At 36.5% G+C, this 21,755-nt stretch overlaps 2 protein-coding genes across 5 annotated transcripts in view; one reads left to right on the top strand and one right to left on the bottom strand.

Moving 5' to 3' along the window:
- Positions 1-325: 325 nt before the first annotated feature.
- ZNF829 (zinc finger protein 829) lies at positions 326-20,566 on the bottom strand. Of its 4 annotated transcripts, none has more exons than XM_010959627.3 (5): positions 20,210-20,566; positions 19,530-19,603; positions 16,115-16,241; positions 15,719-15,814; positions 326-2,158 (listed from the first exon to the last, which is right to left on the bottom strand). In XM_010959627.3, exons 2-5 carry the CDS (start codon positions 19,560-19,562, stop codon positions 1,179-1,181), a joined length of 1,236 nt encoding a protein of 411 aa, XP_010957929.1. In that variant the 5' UTR covers positions 19,563-19,603; positions 20,210-20,566; the 3' UTR covers positions 326-1,178. The 4 variants fall into 4 exon arrangements, with proteins under 4 accessions (XP_010957929.1, XP_010957928.1, XP_045376040.1 ...); XM_010959626.3 differs by having other exon boundaries at positions 19,971-20,566; XM_045520084.2 differs by lacking the exons at positions 19,530-19,603; positions 20,210-20,566 and having other exon boundaries at positions 15,719-16,004; positions 16,115-16,244.
- Positions 20,515-21,755, top strand: part of LOC105072618 (uncharacterized) — a 62,289-nt gene continuing 61,048 nt past the window's right edge. Inside the window, exon 1 of the mRNA XM_045520073.2 lies at positions 20,515-20,677. Coding sequence (XP_045376029.2) covers positions 20,653-20,677 — 25 coding nt within the window. The 5' untranslated portion in view covers positions 20,515-20,652. The remainder of the gene's footprint in view (positions 20,678-21,755) is intronic.

Below are 21,755 nucleotides of genomic sequence, written 5' to 3' on the forward strand. Positions count from 1 at the left end.
CAAAGTTTAAACAGGCACCAAAATGTTTGTCAGTAGTTATTTAGCAAAGTGATAGTCAACTACAGAAGAGATTACTAGGACACCATTAAAAAGATGATACATAAACATCTATACTTACTGAAACAGTGGCATGATAAAAGCAGGTCATGGCACAGCATGCACGTCATGATCACACTCAATAAAGCCTAGGATATGCTGTAATGAAAGTAGTCATCTCTGTTTGGTAGGCTTATAAATAATCTTTATTTTTCCCTTTGTGTCCTCTAATTTTTTTTTACAGTAAGAAAATATCAGTTTTGCAAAAGGGAAAAAGAATAGAGCTGCCTTCAAAAAAACAAAGTTTTAATTCCACCACAAAGTCAAAGATAGCCTATGTAACACAATTTACAGTGTAGTACTCTGTAAGCCACAGAACTAGAAAAGATGGCCCTAAAACATAAGGCAGTACAAACATAAATATATAACCAAAATGGAAAACAACTGGGAAGGAATTATTGAATAAGTAGTTTTGGAATGAAATCTTTCTTTGGTGGGGGGGGGCGTTAATTTAGACCTTGAATTCACATTTTAAATATATTTGATAAATCTTATGTATAAAATTACAAATACATTAGAAAAAATAGAGTTAAGAGTACAATGGGTTGAACTATGTTGAAGTCCTAACCCCTGGTATCTATGAGTATGATCTCATATGGAAATAAGGTATTTGCAGATGTAATCAAGTTAGGATGAGGTCCTTGGGGTGAGCCCTAATCCAATAAGACCTGCATCCATATAAGAGACGAGACACAGGGTCCCAAAGGGAGAAACCAGTATGAAGATGGAGGCAGAGATTGGAGCAATGCATCTACAAGCCAAGGAATGTGAAAAATTGCTAGCTGTTAGGAGAAGCCAGGAGAAGGACATGGAACAGATTTTTCCTCAGAGTCCCCAAAAGGAACCAACCTTGCCAACAACTTTGATTTTGGATTTCAAGGCTCAAAAACTGTGAGAGAATAAGTTTCTGTTGTTTTAAACCACCTAGTTTCATGGTACCTGGTACTCTGTTACAGTAGCCCTAGGAAATATCACACAGGGGAACCTTCAATCATGCGTTATCTGGGGGACTTCTGATTTATTTTTTGTATTACCTGTTTTTTAAAAGTATTATTATAAAGGTTACCAAAAGGGCCTCTCATTTATCCAGTATGAGTTCCTTCATGGCGGATGAGGTCAGAGCGACTACCAAAGGCCTTCCCACATTCCTTACAATCATAAGGTTTCTCACCAGTGTGAATTCTTTGATGTCTAGTAAGGTTTGAGCCTTTATTAAAAGCCTTCCCACATTCATTACATTCATACGGCTTTTCATCTGTATGGATTCTCTGATGTTGAATAAGTTCTGAGCTCTGAATAAAGGCCTTTCCACAGTCTTTACATTCATAGAGTTTCTTGCCAGCATGAATTCTGTGATGGTTGGTAAGTGTTGAGGCACTGCTAAAGGCCTTCCCACATTCCTTACATTTATAGGGTTTCTCACCAGTATGCATTCTGTAATGTTGAATAAGCCTTGAGTGTTGAGTAAAGGCTTTCCCACATTCCTTACATTGATAAGGTTTCTCACCGGTATGAATTCTCAAATGTGGAAAAAGTTGTGAACTCTTAGTAAAGGCTTTTCCACATACTTTACATCCATAGGGTTTTTCACCAGTGTGAATTCTCTGATGATCATTAAGGTTTGAACAATAATTAAAGGCTTTTCCACATTCCTTACATTCATACGGTTTTTCCCCAGTGTGAATTCTCTGATGTTGAGAAAAATATGAACTGCAACTAAAAGCCTTGCCGCATTCTTTACATTCATAGGGTTTTTCACCAGAGTGAATCCTCTGATGCCGAGTAACAAGTGAGCCACGACTAAAGGATTTCCCACACTCCTTACACTCATAGTTTTTTTCAGCAGAATGAATTCTCTGATGTTGAATAAAGTGTGAGTTTTGATTAAAGGCCTTTCCACATACCTTACATTCACAGGGTTTCTCTTCATTAATAGTTTTTTGATGTGGAATAAGAAATCTGGGCTGAATAAAAGTGGGTATGTCTTCATGGGTAAATATTACTTGACTAAAGTGTCTCTTCTTTAGAGATAATAACTTCGTCTCACACATGGATTCCAGATCTGAAAGAAAATAAAAAGGCATACATTCATTCTTTCTATTCTGGAAAAGGTTAAACTTCTAAAAAAGGAATCCAAAGATTAAGCTAAAAATAATGCCTGGGAAAGTAAGTGCTTAGACAGTTATCAAATATGGCTAAGCAATTTGTAAAATTAATAGGAAAAGCATAGATATTAAGGAGAGGCAATAAAGGAAGTTGAAGTGAGTGACTAGGAAAATAGATGACCTCTATAATCCAGAAATTCTGGTGTGGATCAGAATTATCCAAAACTTCAGTGAAAACCACACTATTCAGGGCCATCCTCCACATTCTACAGTGAATCTAGTCAAATACCTTTATATAAGCACACACACACACACACACACACACACACACAGAGCATCATACTATATGTTTTGTAATCTGTGGATAGTTGTCACAATTATGCCTCCTAGACCCTGCTCTATGTACTTCTTCATCTAACTGTTCATTATATCCTTTATATAAAATGGTAATCATAAGTGTAGTGCTTTCATGAGTTCTGAGTTATTTTAATGAATTATCAAACCTGAAGGGGTGTGTGAATTTAGTCAGCCAGGCAGGAGCATGAGTAGCCTGGGAAATGCCACTTGCAGCTGGTGTTTGAACTGAGCGCAGTCTTCTGGGATACGTTTGCCCTTTAACTTGTGGGACCTGATGTTAACGCTGGGTAGTTAGTATGAGAACTGAGTTGAATTGAAGTGTAAGACACTTAGTGGGTGTCAGAAAATTGATGTCAGCCTGCATTACTGAAATGATGAAACTGTTGTTTTAGCACAATTTAACACCCAGGATACTGATAAAGGTTCCTACCTTCCTCACCAGAAGAGAAAGTGAAGGTCCCCTCTCATGGGAAAATTGTGTGCAAGAGCAAAGACCAATGGTTACCAAAAGTGGGCAGTTCTCAGTAAATCAACCCAATCAGATCATCCTAAAGTAAACAAGACCCACTCCTCACTACACAAAGACTCCAGCCATCTTTTTAGTGTCTCAGACTTAAACATGACCAGTAAGTCACAGTTTATCTTACATTTGAAGTAAGCTTTTAACATGGAAAAGAGCCCCAAAAAGGACAAAGTATCTGTGAGGAAACACTCAACGCAAGGAACAGGGGAAAAAAATGTCAAAGAAATATAATAAATAACCTCAGAGAGATAACAGAAGATCTGATATCTACTGAACAGGAATAAGATGCTAAATAAAGGAACACTAAGAAAACAAACACATGAAGTTCTTAGAAACTGAAAATATAATAGCAGAAGTTAAAAAAAAAACAAACCAACAGTTCCTGTCTAGAATGCTCCCTATAAGATGGAGGAAAAAGAAATAGAGGTCCACTACCACTGCTACCAATTAATACATCCTGCCTACCGTTGTAACAAAGCAATACCAAGTATGATGACTGGAAAGGAAGAGATAAATCTTAAAATGCAGATATGATGATCTAACTAGGAAAACCAACAGAATGAAAAACTATAAGTTCAGTAAAGTTGTTAAATAAAATATCAACTTAAAAAAATTTAATAATTTCAAGATACATCAGCAAGATGGTAGAATAAGAATCCCCAGACTCTTTCCACCAAAAGATACACAGATTTAACAAAAATACATGGATCAATTCCCTTTATAAGAAATCAAGAAACTAGAATTGAGGTTCCTGCATTGTGAGCATGAGCCAGCCACATCAAAACTGCCAGGAAAATTGGAGACATCCTCTCACCTGGCAGAGTGCCATATAATTGGGAGGAAATCTCCACCTTCCAGCTTCTCCCTGAGGATGAAAAGTTTGGATTGCACACCCAATGTCTCAACTTTTCCAAGTACTGCCCAAAAAGACTGCCTTCTCTTCTGACCGTATTGGATCACTGACATCTGGCATGCACTAGGTTCCTGGGGGAGACAGAAAACAAAACCACTGGTTTGAACTAGCATGCTGGCACTCTTCACGGCTCCTCTCCCTGCTAAATGCAGGGTGAGGGGTAGAAAAAGCTCATCTCCTAGATTCTCCCCGGGGAGGGAAAGTGTTGGACCATGTATCAAATATTCCAACTTTTCTGGGGTTGGCACTAGCTTGTCTTGGGAACTGGCATATTCTAAACAGCTGGGAGGCCACTGGGATCAAAGAAGGTAATTTGAACTAGGATGCAAACACTACCATAGCCCTACTCCCCAGCCCAGATCAGAACTAAGAGGCGAAAAACTCCAGCTCCCACCTTCTCCCTGGGGAGGGAAAGAGCTAGACCATATATTCAATGTTCTAATATCTCAAGGAGCTACCTGAGGGATTGGTACTTGTCTTGGGAACACTGATGGGACCTGGCATACTATAGATGACTGGGGGCTACTGAGAACAGATGGTGGTTTGGACCAGCATGAAGGTTTGACAGTCTCACAGAAACTCTGATTGGTTTTCTCCTGGATGAGGCCAACGCATAAAGAATGGGATCGGTGGCAGTTGTTTCTAATGTGTAGGTATGAGCACAATGAGTCAAGGAAAATGAAGAAACAGGGAAACACAATCCAAACAAAAGGAACAAAATAAAGCTCCAGAAAATGACCCTAATGAAATGTAGTTACAGGAATTACTTGACAGAGAATTTTAAACAACCACCACAGAAATGCTCAATGAGCTCAGGAGAACAATGTGTGAGCAAAGTGAGAATTTCAACGAGACAGAATAACCAAGCAGAAATCTTGGAGCTGAAGAATACAATAACAGAGCTGAAAAATTCAGTAGAGTTCAACAGCAGAAAGAGCACCAGAAAGAATCAGCAAACTTGAAGACAGGTAATTGAAATTATTCAAAGGGGCAAAAAGGAAAAAGAATGAAAAAGAGTGAAGAAAGCATAGGATTTTATAGGACACCAACAAATGGACCACAATATATGCATTATGGCACTCCCAGAGGGGAAAAGAGAAAGAACCAGAAAACTTATTCAAAGAAATAATGGATGAAGACTTCCTAAATCTGGGGACATCCAGACTCAGGAAGCCAAAGAACCCCAAAAAAGATGAACCCAAAGAAATCTGCACAAGGACACATTATAATCTAATCCATACTGTGACACATTATGCCACACTGAGACATAACCTCTTTGTCAACAAAGATAAAAAGAATTTTGAAAGTAGCAAGTGAAGAACAATTTGTCATGAACAAGGGCACACACCTAAGACTTTCAGAATTTTTCAGCAGAAACTTTAAAAGCCAGAAGGGAAGGGGATGATATACTCAAAGTGTGTCTGGCAGGGGGCATTCTGCCAATCGAGATTATTATACTCAGGAAAACTGTTCTTCATGAATGAAGGAAAGAGAAACATTCTCAGAAACACATAAACTGAGGGAAATTCATTACCACGTGACCTACCTTACAGGAAGTGCTGTAGGGAGCTTTTAAACTTTAAACAAAATGGTGCAAAACATGACATAAGAATGCATAAAACTTGTTGGTAAAGATAAATATATAAACAAACACTGAATATTGTACTCCTATAACAGTATTGGGTAAATCACTTTTGATTCTAGTCTAAAAGACAAAAGTATTAAAAATAACTATAGTGTTTTTGTATGTGACTGAAGTTAAATTATTACCAGCTTAAAACAAACTCATATTTTATGAAAGTCCCATGATAATAACAAAGAAAACACCTTATAGAGGTTACACAAAAGAAAAATAGAAAGGATTCAAAGCATATCAACACAAATAATCAAAGAAACAAAAGAAAGACAGCAAGGGAGGAAAAGAGGGGCAAAAGAACTATAAGAAGAACAAAAAATAATGAATAAAATGGCAATAGTAAATCCTTCCCTATCAATAAAAACTAAATATAAATGGATTAAACTCTCATATCGAAAGAGAGTGGCTGAACGGAGAAAACAATAATAGCCAACTATATGCTGTCCTCAAGAGACCCCACTTAAGATTTAAGGACACAGATAATGGCTGAAAGTGAAGGAGTGAAAAAAGATATTCCATGCAAACAGTAACCTAAAGAGAGCAAGGGTGGCTATACTTACATCAGATAAAACAGACTTTAAGTTACAAGCTGTCATAAAAAACAAACAAGGATATTATATAATGATTAAAGGGTCAATTCCCTAGGAGGCTACAGCAATCATAAATATACCTGCATCCAACATGAGAGCACTTAACTATATTAAGCGAACACTGACAAAACTGAGGGGAGACATAGACAAAAATACAATAGTAGTAGGAAAATTCAATAGCCTACTTTCAATAAAAGGTAGAACAACCAGACAGTAAATCAAGAAAGAAGGGAGACTTGAACAGTACTACAGATCAATGGACCTAAATGATATATACAGAATATTCCATTCAACAGCAACAGAATATATTCTTGTCAAGCATAAATGGAAATTCTCTAGGATAGATCATAAAATAAGCCTTATGAAATTTAAGACTGAAATCATACCAAGTATCTGTTCTGACTACAATGGAATGAAACTAAAAAATCAACAGCAAAAGGAAAACTGGAAAATTCACAAATATGTGGAAATTAAATAATACATTTTTGAACAACCAATGGGGTCAAAGAATAGTTAGAAAATTAGAAAATATCTTGAGACAAACAAAAACATAATATTTATGGGATGCAGAAAAAGGAGTACAAAGAGGGAAGTTTATAGTTCCTACATTGAAAAGGAAGAATCACATATATACAATCTAACTTTACATTTCAAGGAACAAATTAAATCCAAAATTAGTGGAGGAAAAAAAATAATAAAGCTTAGAGTAGAGATGAACAAACAGAGAATAGAAAAACAATAAAAAAGATCAATGGAACTAATAGTTGGTTTACTGAAAATATAAAATTGACACATTTTTAGCTAGACTAAGAAAAAAAGAGGTGACTCAAATCAGAAATGAAAGACATTATAAATGATGTCGCAGAAATGAAAACTAAGAGAGCACTATAAACAATTATACATAAAGAAAGTAGATAAACTGGAAGAAATGGGAAAATTCCTAGAAACATACCTATCAAGACTGAATCATGAAGAAATAGAAAGTCTGAGCAGACCTGAAACTAGTAAGGAGATTAAATTAGTAATCAAAAATCTCCCAACAAACAAAAGCCCAGGGACAGATGGTTTCACTGGTGAATTTTACCAAACATTATGCCAGTCCTTCTCAAACTCTTCAAAAAAATGAAGTGGAGGGAATACTTCTAAAGTCATTTTATGAAGCCAGCATTACCCTCAGTCCAAAGCCAGAGAAAGAAATCATTAAAAAAGAAATAAAGAAAATTATAGGCCAATCCTCCTGATGAATATAAATGCAAAAACTCTCAACAAATTAAACAACACTTTTTAAAAGGATCATATGTCATGACCAACTGCAATTTATTCCTGGATGAAAAGATGGTTCAACATACAAAAATCAACATGATACACCACTTTAACAGAATAAAGCATAAAAATTACATAATCGTCTTAATAGATGAGAAAAAGAATTTTGTAGAATTCAACACTCTTTCATGATAAAAAGTCTCAACAAACTTAGAGGGAAATTACTTCAACATGGTAAGGGCCATATATGAAAAGCCCATAGCTAATATACTAATAAAAACTGAAAGCTTTTCCTCAAAGATCAAGAAAAAGGCAAAGATGCCCACTTTTGCCACTTCTTTTTAACATGGTACTGGAAGTCCTAGCCAAAGATTAGGTGAGAAAAGGATATAAAATGGCTCTCAAATTGAAAAGGAAGAGAAAAAACTGTCTCTATTTGCAAATGACATCTTATACATAGAAAACCCAAAAGACACCACATAAAAACTGTTAGAGAACTAAATATATTCAGTTTTCAGTTGCAGGATACAAAATATAGTGGTTTTATACCAACAATAAACTATCTAAAAAGAAATTAAAAGAACAATCCCATTTACAATAGCATCACAAGGAGTAAAATACTTAGGAATAAACTTAATTATGGAGGTGAAAGACTTGTACACCGAAAAGTATAAAACGTTGATGAAACAAATTAAAGATAACACAAATAAATGGAAAAACATCTGGTGCTTATGGCCTGGAAGACTTAATATTGTTAAACTGTAATCTATAGATTCAGTGCAATCCCTATCAAAATCCCGATGGCATTTTTTACAGAAATGGAGAAAAACAATTCAAAGGGCCAAAAATAATCTTTAGAAAAGTACAAGAAAGCTAGATGCATCAATCGTCCTTATTTCAAAATATATTACAAAGCTACAGAACTTAAAACAGTATAGTACTGCCATAAAGACATTCATATAAACCAATGGAACAGAATAGAGAGCATAGCAATAAATCCATGCATATACAGTCAACTAATCTGCAACAAGAGCACCAATAATATATAATGGATAAAGGAAAGTCTCTTTAACAAATGGTGTTGGGATAACTGGATATCTACATGCAAAAGAAAGAAATTGGACCCTTAACTTACACCATAACAAAAATCAACTCAAAATGGATTAAAGACTTAAACATAAAACCTGAACCTGTAAAACTAGCAGAAACATAAGGAAAAAGCTTCATGACATTGGTCTTAGTGATAATTTCATGCATTATGACACCAAAGCAAGGCAACAAAAGCAAAAATAGACAAACAGGACTATATCAAACTATATGATAGTTTCTGCACAGCAAGGGAAACAATCAACATAGTAAAAAGACAACCTACGAATGGGAGAAAATATTTGCCAACCATATATCTGATAAAGGGTTAATTTCTAAACTATATAAGCAAATAACCTGGTTAAAAATGGATTAAGGACTTGAACAGACATTTCTCCAAGGAAGACATACGAATGGCCAAAAGGTATAGGAAAAGTTGCTCAGTATCACTACACTAATCATTGGGGAAATGCAAACCAAAACCATGATGAGATATTACTTATCACTGAACAATAATAAATGTTGAGGATATTGAGAAACTGGAACTCTGTTTATAATTGGTGGGAATGTGAAATGGTACATCTGCTAGAAAATCAGTATGGAGGTGCCTCAAAAAAATTAAAAATAACTTTCATATGATCCATCAATCCCACTTCTGAGTTATTCATCAAAAAAAAAAAAGATATCAGAATATTGACGAGATATTAGCACTCCTATGTTCACTGCAGCACTATTCACAATGGCCAAGATGTGAAACAACTCAACTCCACAGACAGATGAATATAGAAATAAAATGTGATACACACACACACACACAATGGAATATTATTCAGCCTTAAGAAAAAAGGCAGTCCTGCAATATGTCACAACATGGATGAAACTTGAAGATGCTATGCTAAGTGAAATAAGCCAGTTACATAGAAGAACAAATACTGCATGATTCCACTAATAGGAGGTATCTAAGAGTAAAACTCATAGCAAAGAGTAGAATGATGGTTGCCAGAGGCTGAGGTGCGGGGGAAATGGGCAGTTGCTAGTCAGTTATGCAAGGTGAGTAAGGCCTAGAGAGCTGCAATACAACAGTGTGCCTACAGTAACAATATTGTATTATGCAATTAAAATCTGGTAAGAGGATAGATCTCATGTTAAATGTTCTTATCTCAATAAAATAAAATTTGAAAAAAGAAAAGGTAAAAAGACCAAAAAAGTGGCTGTGTGAATTTATACCACATCTACAGCCTATGAGGGTGCATAATGCTCCACATTCTTATCTACTCTTACTAATGTCAAACTTAAATTTTTGTGCATGTTGTGGGTATCATAATGGTATCCCATTGTGCTTTTAATTTGTAATTTCCTGATAACTAAGTAAGTTAAAACTCCTGTTCACATGTTTAAAAGAAAAATAGTATTACTCTGCACTACTATTACCAACTAGAAAAATTTAGATACTCACGGTAGCAACAAAATCTATTTCAAATAATCTAGAAAAATCTGAACTATGAAAAAAATTGCTATGGAATAACTTTTAACTCTAATAAAAGACATGAAAGTAACCTGAATGAATCAAGAAACATTACATGATCTAGAAGGGACAATTTAATATTATAAAAATGTCAATCCTCTCCAAATTAATCTATGAATTCAAGTAATCCAAAACAAAACTCTAGTTGGATTTTTTTAAATGACTAAAATTTTACACGGAAAAGCAAAAGTATACCAGAGGCTAAGTAAACCTTGGATTTGAAAAATAAGATGTTAGATATTAAAAAATACAAGCCACAAAAATGAAGACACTCTGGTACTGGCATTATACCATAAGACAATAAAGTTCTGAGAAAGATTCATATATGAGAAATTATTATCCAGTAAAGATGGCACCAGAAATCAATGAAGAAAGCTCAATTGTTTTACAGGTGATAGAGGGGGAAATGATTCAATTTATGAGGAAAAAAACTCTGGATCCCTACTTAACATCTCCTAAATGGGTTATTCCAAATAGATTAAATACATAATATGAAAGGTAAAACTATTATATAAAAAGGAAACTTTTTAAATAGAAAATCTTTGTGAAAAATAGACAAGGAAAGACAACTTACATAAAACTCCAAATATAGAAACCATAAAGAAAAACACATGAACTGAAAATACATCAGAATCAAGGATTTCTGTTAAATGAAGGCCACAACAGATAAATTTAATGCAAAGTAGACTAGAAGATACTTGCTAATTAATAGGAAGAAGTAAGTGGTCTCAATAAAAATACTGATAAAGGTTAACAAGGTTAAAATGCTAATAAACCTACCAGATGTTCATACTAACAGTTAGAAATGCAAATGAAGGCAATAATGAAATATCACTTTTCACTTACTAGACATGGGAAAGTAGAAAGCTGGAAAATGACAACTCTCGGTGGGGACACATAAATTCTTAAGTACTGTTGATGAAAGCACAGAGTGGTGTTGCCATTCTGTATAGCCATCTGGTACTACTTAAACAGGTATACATCTGCTCCACTTTGGGGTATGTATCTAAAATTGAAAGTAATGCAGAAGGATAAATATTACATGCCTCTTAAGTGTCATACCAGTATATCACCTATCAGGTCCATTCAAGGATTATTTCATTCTCTGGGGTAATGTACCTTGGTTTCACTTACTATTTACTACTCATTAGGAACAAGGTTCTGTTAAAATTAGATGTAAACTTTAATTTTAAAAAATTAGTAAGTTACAAATGATTTATCTGGTGGAAAAGGTAGCCCGAAGGGTATGGTCTTATTCTGTAAGACAGTAATTCATTTTTGTATCCAACTTAGTGATGTTATTCCTGCATTCATTCTTTAGGGTACAACATGAACTCAGTCTCTCCCAGATAATCTGAACTAGGCTTGATCATGCCTCCGGCTATGTCATGAATGAGTTAAATAAACCTTTCAAATGTGCTTATCACATATTTACAAGAGTCATGTTTAACTCATGAAAAGTTATACTTTTGAAAAGTTTTGAAAATGTTATACTCAGACAATTCTGAAGGTCCCAGTGAGATGTCCAAATGGATTCACCTATATGAGTCAATTATACTGTGTGACTTGAGAAGTGGACTTCATGGGCTATTTCAGCCCCAGCATGTACTCTTTTCTTGGCTGCCTCAGTAAATCCCAAGCAGCAGTAAAACTCTACTTTCTTTCACTCTGTTTCTCTCTATCCTCTCTCCAACATGTTTTGGATTTTGTTTTAGGGCCAAGTTTAGTTTTGGTTCTGGGTTGTACAATGCTGGTAAGTTATACTGACTAGGAATCTAAATTTTATGGTGATTTCTGCAGGGATGATAGAAATCTCTTCCAGTTATCTGGGGTTCAAAGTGAATCCTTAGATAAATGAGACTGACATAATAATTTTGGTTTAAAAATAATCATATATCTTCATTCTGATTTTATCAGTGTAAAACATAAGATTTTAGATTATAAAAACTATAAAATATGTGTTAAACTAAATTGTTATAATCCTTTCAAACTTTTTGAGATCAAAAGTAATTGTATTGCTCTGGAGTGTGTTAGCTTAAATATAATACTGAAGATTCTTAGTTAAGACCTTAGTTATTAAATAAGAAAAATTAATGGATAATCTTTGGAAATCTGAATGATTTCTAAGGTAAAATATAAAAACATTGGTCTCCATGCATAGTTTTAACATATATGCCATTACTATTTAATATGTATACCTCATTATTCTTTATGTTAGAGAGTGGTTATACCTCTGGGTATTATAAACAAACACATTAATTTCTGTCCCTTTTATAAGGGCTTAAAAGGGAGGTAGGTAGCTTTGGGGAGTGGTATCACATGAGCTAAGAACCCTTCTAGTTTGTTAAAATGTTTACATATGACAGTTCTCAATTATCTACCTCCCACAATTTTCTGTGGTTAAAAATTATAATTAATATGAGTAGTTAAGACTATCTGGAAACAACAGTTGCAGAGATGTAATGGGATATAGTTTTGTCATATTTAAAATAAAACAAACCAGATAATAGTTTTGATGGGTTTATTTTCAATTTAGCATTTGATCTTGGGAAAACTATGTAAAAACAGTCCTAAATAACTACTATTTAACAAAGATATCAAAATGGAAATAAAAACTAAAATGAAAATTAAAGTAATACATATCAAAAATGGGGCTACACATTAAGCAGGTAACAAAGGAAAGTTATAACACTATTTATATAATCAGTATATAAACTGTAGTTATATAATCAAGAAACGTGTGGTGGTTGTGGGAGCCCAGTCCTACCAGAATAAGAGATCTAGAAATACTTTGATAATTTGGTAGATCACAAAATGACAAAATAAGCATACTATCCAAAATATAAAGGTAAGTTTAAGAATTATTCAAGCCAAGAGTTGAAAATCTGTTGACTTTGATGGAAGGGACTGGGGCAGTAGGGATGGGAACGTATAGATGGAAAAAGTGGGCTGCTGTTTTTCAATATAAGCTCTTTAATACTATGTGATTTTAAATTCTATAATATACTACTTTGGTAAAAAGGAAAATTTAATTAATTATACAAAAATGGAAAAAGAATAAACAGAGACCATGAGTGGAAAAGTATGGGGTCAAAGGAAGACAGTGAAGGGAGTGAATAAGCAAACTGATAGGGAGGAAAAACAGTAAGAGGAGACACAGGAAAATAAAATACTTAGGGCTAGCTGAGATCTACTGAGGGCAAGGAAGGAGACTGACAAACTCCTATCTAGGTTCCCAGAGCTTTGTTGAATACAGAATTCTCTTTCAGTGGAGGCATGGTCTATTTCCAACACTATCTCCACAAATGACGTCTACTTCCAAGGATCTAGCAATTAATATCTATTTCAATCAATTCCACTTCTAAATTTTTTGACTGTTTTATAACTTTTTTCTGAGCTTCCTGTTTGATCTTCTTGTTTGCTGAATTCTACTTTGTATATTTACAAAAATGTTCTAGCTTCCACATTAAACAATGAGTTTCTTAATAAGTCTACATATTTTCTGAACTATGTAACACCTAGCAGAGTACCTGCACAAACTGAAAAATCAAACTTTTTTAGAAGACTCTATCTTAAAATATTAATTCTCTGGAAACTGACGTATAAATTCATTTTAACCTTAATCAAAATGTCAGCAGTTATTTTTATGTGTGTGAATATTAATAAGCTGATTCTAAAATTTATATGAAAATGCAAAATACTAAGAGAAGAAGCAGGAGAACTTGCTCTACCAGATAATAAGCCTTGTTATATGCTACAGTATTATTATAGTGTGGTATTGAGACAAAGGTAGACAAGCCAATGGAACAAAATTAAGTCCAGAGACAAACTTACAGATACAGGGACACATGATTTATGACAAAGGTAGCCTTACAGGGAGTGGGGAAAAGTCTTTTAAATAAGCATTGCTGGGTCAATTGGATAGTCACATGGAAACAAATGAAATTTGACCCCTACCCTCACACTACATACAAATATCAGCTCCAGGGAACTGTAGATCTAAATGTAAAAGGTAAAACAGTGAAGCTAGTAGAATAAAACACAGGGAACATTTTCATGACTTTGGGGTAGGCAATGATTTCTACACAGAACACAAAAAGTAACAACTACAGAGGAAAAGACAGATAAGTTTGACTACTTAAAATTAATAACATCAAAAGAAAACACGAATAAAAAATAAGCCACAGAGTGGTAGATAATATTTACAGAGGGCTCATATACAATAATATTTACAGAGGGCTCATATACAGAATATCACTAAGAAACACATACAATCCAATGAACAACCCAAGAAAATTAAACAAGTCACAGAACACACACACCCCAGAACAGCTTAACTTAAAAGGTCCAGCAATATCAAGAATTGGCAAGAATGTGGAACAATGCAACTTTCATATTGCTAGTAGAAGTATGAACTGGTGTAATGACTTTGGAAAACCGGCATTATCTATTAAAATTGAACAAACACACATCCTATTACCCAGTAATTCCACTCCTAGATATACACCCAGAATAAATGTGTACATATATGCACCAAAAGGTCTGTACAAGAACAGGGGAAGGGTATAGCTCAGTGGTAGAGTGTGCACTTAGCATGCCCAAGGTCCTGGGTTCAATCCCCAGTCCCTCTATTAAAATAAATAAACAAACCTAATTACCTCTCCCCCCAAAAAAATGTTTACAGCAGCATTATGTAAAATAGCTAAAAACTGGAAAACAACCCAACTGACCCAACTGTCAATTGTAGAAAGGACACTTTATTTATAATAATTAGCAATATATAATATAAAATATATCCATAGAATGGAATACAGCACAAAAATGAAGATGAACTAACATCAGCTATATCCAATACCATGGATGATACATCCCATAAACAAAGTTGAGGAAAAACAAAAAAAGAGGCAAAATAATAAATACTGTATGATTCTACTTATATGCAGCTCAGAAACAGGCAAAATTAATTCATGGAGGTAGAAGTCAAGATGGTGTTTATTTTGGGGGAAAACAAAGAGGCTGGTGATTGGGAAAGGGCAGAAAGGGTGCTAGTAATTTTCTATTACTTGTCTGAAGTGGTGGTTATATCGATACACATTCATTTGCATAATCTGTCACTATATGATCATAATCATGTATTTTCCATATGTATGTTATATATTAATTTTTTAATGTAAAAAATAATCAAATGTTTAATACATGAAAGAATGAACTACTAAATCCAGGACAAACTGGTTATTGAAGGTAACAAATACTTGGAAAGTAGACAAAACAAAAACCAGTATAGGAAGAGAAAACACACACACACACACACACACACACAAGCTTTGGCTGGGTATGGAATGGGTGGGAATATCTACTCAGGGTGGGAATATCTACTGTTATACAAGTCTAAATGCAGCAGATCCTATGAAGGAATGAAATCTAAAACACGGTAGAATAATTGTCTTGGAAATGAAGAAGGAAGGTATTTGTTACACTGGACTGGGAGGAAAGTATAAGAGAAAACAAAGCAAGATACCTTTTTTATGGAAGAGGCCTTAGGTTTTTGAGGGGAGTTTCCTGATAACATCTTGTAGGTAATATATCCTCAAGGCTCTGCTCGTGCTATATCATCTCTCACTTACCTGAACAAAGGCCTCTTGTCAGCTCTCTGTCAACCATCCAGGGCTCTTTTCCTTGTTCCAATAAGGAGATCACAGCTGGTTTAGAATTGGAAAGTCCTGATCACAAGAAAAGATATGGGACATTGTTATGCTGCTGGTGTCCCAGAAATCAGATCCTGTCCCTTGATGATCGAGAAAGAGATGCCACTATAGGAAGAATCAGAGAAAGATGAAGATAAAGCTTCAGCCACGGCCCACTGGAGCTGCCTGCTTCCAACTCTTCCATTCCATTCCAACTCAACCATTCCTTGGGGAACAGGGAGCAGAAATTTAGCCGGTTACTTGAACAATTCAACAATGGAGAAAGGAGACATTCCCAAGGGCAGACTCTGAATTTGGGGGGATAGTTATCCTTACCCACTGAAACCAGGTTGCTGAAATTCTCCAACATCACTTCTTTGTATAAATTCATCTGACCAGAGTCCAGGCATTCCCATTCCTCCTGAGAGAAGTTTACAGACACATCCTTGAACATCATTGACCCCTGAAACAACAAACATGTTTTCACAATGGAAGGAGAGAAGGAAAAGATGGTAGCAGAGGGCTCTACAGATAAGCACAGAGATTATTAAGAAAATTGAAGGGGCTGGAATTATATAAGTCAAGACATATCTCCTATGTACAGAGGGATATGTCTAGGAATGTGCAAATAGAGTGGACTTTTCCAATGAGGTAAAATAGCAAGGATGCAGCTCAGTGCCTGGCCACAGTAAAGTCTGCATAAATGAGGGTTCCTTCCCCCTCCCCATGTTCCCTTTAAGCCCCAAGAGAGGAAAAAATGGTGATGGACTTAAAAAAAATCTTAGATATATTTTGGAGTAAAATTTCAGAATATTAGAGAAGAACAGAACTTTCTAAAAGCTTCTGTGGATCACAGGAAAATTTTCAGGAATTAGAATGGCAATGGATTTCTCAACAGCACCATTTGAAGTAAGAAAACAAAGTGATTCCTTTAATGTTACAAAGGAAAATGAATTCCAGCTGAGAATTCCATACCCAGCCAAGGCTAGTATGAAGATTATATACCAAGCAAGATTAAATACACAGCTAGTGTAAAGATTAAATCAAGACAATTGTAGATCTGCAGAGAATGAATGATAAAATTATCTCTTATCTAGCCTTTCTTAGGAAGCTACTGGCCTATAAATTAAGAAAATGAAAGGTATCATATTCAGAAACTAGAAAACTAACATGAGAATGGTGAACAAAGTCCAGTATAATTGTAAAAGTCTAGTCCCAGGACATATCTGGCAGCAGACCTAGAAAGCAGCACCTAAGAACAGGAGGACAGAGGACTGGGGAAAGAAACCATTGAGCAAAGAAAGAGTTCAGGTTGAGTAAACAATGAAGTTTAGTATGTCTCCCTTTTCACACTGCAAGCTTCTAGCTTGAAGCAAGCTTGAACTCAGAGAAAAGGCTTTGAATGAAACTTCCATATTGCACTCAACTAGAGGTTATAAAACGAGACTGATCTTGTGACTGAAAATAACCAAAGAATACCAGAGTGATCAAAACAATTATAGGGACTGCACAAGCTTTTATCCAGGGCAACAAAATAATTAGCCATAGAGTTGAGAGTGGGAATTATAGGAAAATAAATTCTTTTGCTTGATCCCTATGGAGTCCTGCTTATTTCAAAGTATTGGTTATAAGGTGAGTTGGTTTTTCAGGTACACAGTCATATCAGCTGCAGAAAATGATAATCTTACATCCTCTTTTCTAATTTTTAACCTTATTTTTCCTCTTGTCTAAGTGCTTTGGTTAACACCTACAGCACAATGTTACATAACAATGGCAATGGTATATACCCTTGTCTTTTTTTCAAATTTACTAAGGATGTTTCGTAATATTCCTGATTAAACAAAAGGTTAGCTACTGAACATAAAATTCATTTTATTCCTTTTAAAATTTATTTTCCACTTCAGTATACTACCTCCCTAGAGTTATTCGCATTAATATTGGGCAATAATCTTCATTATAGAGATGACGAGTGTAATTAGATGTTGATGAGAGAGGGGAACCAGATACTGTCTGGGCTTTGGCACAGGAAAATGGATTGAAAAGACTCAGCCTTTTTCTGAAGAAATTCAGACAGAAAGGCCTTAAGCAGAATAGACTTGGAGACTGATTCTCATCCTGATTTTCTCTGCCTCTGTATCAAATGCATTTTTTAAACTGAGAATTCCAAATTTAGTTCCTCAGCTCCAAATTTATACCTTCAGAAAACACTGTTCCTACTGTGAGTACTCTACCTTGGTACACTCTCATTTTCAGATAATCGAATCATAAAATGAATAGCCTTATGATTTGGTGAGTTCCCCAAGATTAGAAGTGTTGAAACACAACTGAATAAAGATATTTTTTCTACTAGTTAGAGAAAAAATCCAAAAACTCTAGCTACCTGCCATGTCCTCCACCCACTTCTGTGACAAGGCAAGGTTCTTTTGCTTAATATTGCTTTGATTTGAGCTGTAAGTATTAACTCTAAAAACCAAAAAGAGATTAAGAGATTAAAAAAAAATGGTGAGAAATTATAACCTATGTGTAATTAGAGCCTAAGAAGAAGAGGAGAGAAAATGAGGCAGGGCCAATCTATGAAGATGGCTGAAGATTTTCCTGAACACCTAAACACAAATTCAAAAAACTTTAACAAATTGCAAGCAAATAAATAAAAAGGAGTGCACACTTACACATTTCATACTAGAATTACAGAAAACGTAAAACAGAGAGGAAGTCTTAAAAACAGCCAGAGGAAGAAAAGCCAAATTACCTCAAAGGAGGAGCTAGAATAATCAAGACTAGGTTAAATAAATAGAATTATCACTTTAAGTACAAATATAGTAGATTATTTGCATAACTTTGGGACAAGGAAGGATTTCCTAAATAAAACACCAAAAACAACAACCATAAAGGGAAAAAAATAGGTAAATTTGGCTTCATTAAAAAATTTGGAATTTTATTCATAAAACTACCTTAAAGGAAGTGACAAAACAATCCAAATAGTAGAAAAATATAATCAATAAAGGATCCATATCCGGATTATATAAAGAATTCCCATGAATCAATAAGATAATCCAAGAGCAAAATGTGTAAAAGATTTGAACAGGCATGTCGTGAAAGAAGAAACCCTGATAACCAACAGAATAGGAAATGGTGTTCAATCTCACTATTAATCATGGAAATCCAAACTCAAACCTGTGTGAATGTATGTATATGTGTTAGTATAAATACACATTTAAAATAAATATTTAAAGATTTCATGTTTGACACAACTGATCTGAAGAAAAGATAAACCATAACTCATTCATGCAAAAAATAATACGTATCTTTGAAAAATGGTATTTACAAAGATCACCTGACGACAAAGGAGAATGACCCTTTATTTAGAGAAACTGAAAGATATAAAATGGTAAATGAAGTATAATTTCATTTTGAAAAAATAATGAAAATACTCCAAAATATTAACACTAGTTATTTAAGTGGTCCCATTTTTTTTCTCGGTAATTCTGTGTTTTTTAAATCTCTAGAATAATCATGATTTTATTTTAAAATCACAATACTGCATTTAAAAAGAAGAAAACTCGGCAAAAGGAAGTGAAGCCGTTTTCCAATCAAGTAAACATTAGGTGTATGGGAGTTACTGTGCTTCAATAGCAGGCTCAACTATCCTTCCCTCCAGTGGGAAAATTATAGGAACCTATAATCAAATGAAGTATCTTTATCAAGCATTAACTTTCATAAGAAGGAAAGCAAAGAGGAAACCCCAACATACCTTGGACACTGCTTGCAGAAGTTCATCGTGCATTCTTTCCCTCGCTTCTGCGCCTCACCTGGAGAAGGGTAGAACTGGGAGAGGAGAAAGTAACTCTGAGACACCAGGTTTTTCTTCTTGCTCAAACTGGTCAGGTCAGAGGTCAGCCCCAGCCCCCCGCCCTTCGCAACACACCCAGAGAATGGAGATTAGAGGAACATGGGGCATCCTGTCCTATCCTAGTGTCTTAGGAAAAGGCTGATGTCACTGCTGTCGAGGACAGCAGAGGTTTCCTAGGGACAGAGTTCTGGAGTCACAATCTCACAGCTGACAGACGCCTGATACCCACACACACTGTGCCACATACATTAGGCGCAGTCATACTTAAAACAAGGGAACACGCACTCCACACCCGCACACACAGAGCCGTAATACAAACGCAAACTCCCCACGAACACATACAGTTACACTCTCAGAGTCGCAGGTACCCCAGTGCCGCGGGGTCACAATCCCACAACCATAGGCATCCTATGTCCGCACACTGGCCGCACAACCTCCTCTTTCCATGTCGCTCCGCCCGCACAGGCTCAAGGACCCAGCTTCGCGTCGGCCTCTGGTCTCTTCAACTTAGGCCTTTCAGGTCCCCCAAGGTTTGAACCTGCAGAGCTGAGCCAGTTCCCCAGGAGCCCACGATCTCTCACCCCGCGGATCTAACGGTCCCGCCAGACAACACGAAAAGTTCAAGTTCCTGCGAGAAGAGCGACGGGCCGCTGGGTCCTCTGGTAAATGTGGTCCACAGCCGGCCCCACGGCCGGTTCCTCTCAGCGCCCGGCCGGCTCCAGGCGAAACAACGGCTCCTGCAATTCTCAGAGTCTCGTCAGGTCCCAAATTTGCGTCTCGCGGTAGCTTGGCCGGCTTGGGCTCAGCCTCCCTAGCGGACCTGGCTCATCCCCTCCCTCGTACAGGAAACGCCTGCTCGATTCTGGCCGGAAGTTGATTCGGGCCGCGGGGCCTTCTGGGAGGTGCTGTGTAGCCGAACGTCCGTTGGGAGGCGGGCGTGGGGGGATAGTTCGGCGTTACCGGCACCTGGCCCGGGCCTTCCTGCGGGTCGCCTTCGCCTGGCCTCTCAGAAACTGCGCACTAGATGCGCATTCGGGCGTTTCCGGCAGGTGACGCTGCCGCGTCCCCGGAGCGGGCCTTGAAGGAGGGGCTCAAGCAGTTTGGGCTGCACCAGCGCGCGCGGCTGACGGGGCGGAGCCTTAGAGGAGGCCCAGAGTGTCTGGAGTAGTGGCTGTGCGGAGTGCGCGGGGTGGGAATACGCTCCTGGAAAGTGTTTGTGAAGTTGTTAGAACAAGAAACTGTCGTGGAGAGTTCGTAATTATAATAATCTGTGGGGTTGTGATCCTGTGTGTGTGTACGTGTGATTGTGATGATGTGAGTGTGATGGAGTAATTGTGATGGGATGTCTGTGTTATGGTTATGTTTGTGATTTATGACAACGTGTGTGGTGTCTGTGACTGTCAGGCAGCTGTGCAGTGTCTGTGAGTGTGGTGAGATATTTGTGACTGATAGTGGTTCTTACCTGAGTTGACTTGTGAGTTGCCTTTGGCATAATTGGTAATTGAAAAAAATTTCTGTGTTTGGTTTCGAGTGGTCCTTTCTCCCCATTGGCCACTCTCATAATATCCTTTGCTGCGATTTCCCCCCCCCCCCGCCCCCCCCCCCAGCAGTTCTTGGCCCTGTTCTGTTGCTTTCCAGTTTCCCTTGGTGATTTTCCCCGCCAGATTTATTATCTACTCTTCCTGTGGCTTCTTTTATTATATGTATTAGTAATTTTTATTTTGCCTAACAAACCACCCTGAAACTGAATGGCATACACAAGCATTTATTCTCTTGTTCACAGGTTTGTAGGTTCTCTGTGTTCAGTTTATCTAGTCTGGGCTTGGCTGGGTGGCTGGGCTGCAGAATGGATTTAGATTTGATTCACATGTGTTCTTTCTGCAGCTCAGGCTAAACGGACAGGGGTTACTAGGACGTGTTCTTCTCATGGTGGATCACCAGCACAAGATAGATCATAAAATTCCCTTAAAGCCTCTGCTCCCAAATATACTAATACTACGTTAGCCAAAGCTAGTCACCTGCCTAAGCTTAACATTAATTACGCCCACAGTCAGAGAGCAAGGCAAAGTGACACGGTAAAGAATGTGAAAGTATAATCCTGTTAGGGGTAAAATGAAGAATTGGGAC

Source organism: Camelus bactrianus, chromosome 9, assembly GCF_048773025.1.
Source record: "Camelus bactrianus isolate YW-2024 breed Bactrian camel chromosome 9, ASM4877302v1, whole genome shotgun sequence".
Classification (NCBI taxonomy): Eukaryota; Metazoa; Chordata; class Mammalia; order Artiodactyla; family Camelidae; genus Camelus; species Camelus bactrianus.

Excerpts from the sequence above, each read along its gene's own strand:
- ZNF829 (XM_010959627.3), bottom strand. The coding sequence starts at position 19,562 with ATGCACGATGAACTTCTGCAAGCAGTGTCCAAG. Across the intron at positions 16,242-19,529 it reads TTCTGCAAGCAGTGTCCAAG|GGGTCAATGATGTTCAAGGA; the intron begins GTATGTTGGGGT and ends TTGTTGTTTCAG. Across the intron at positions 2,159-15,718 it reads GACAAGAGGCCTTTGTTCAG|ATCTGGAATCCATGTGTGAG; the intron begins GTAAGTGAGAGA and ends ATTTTCTTTCAG.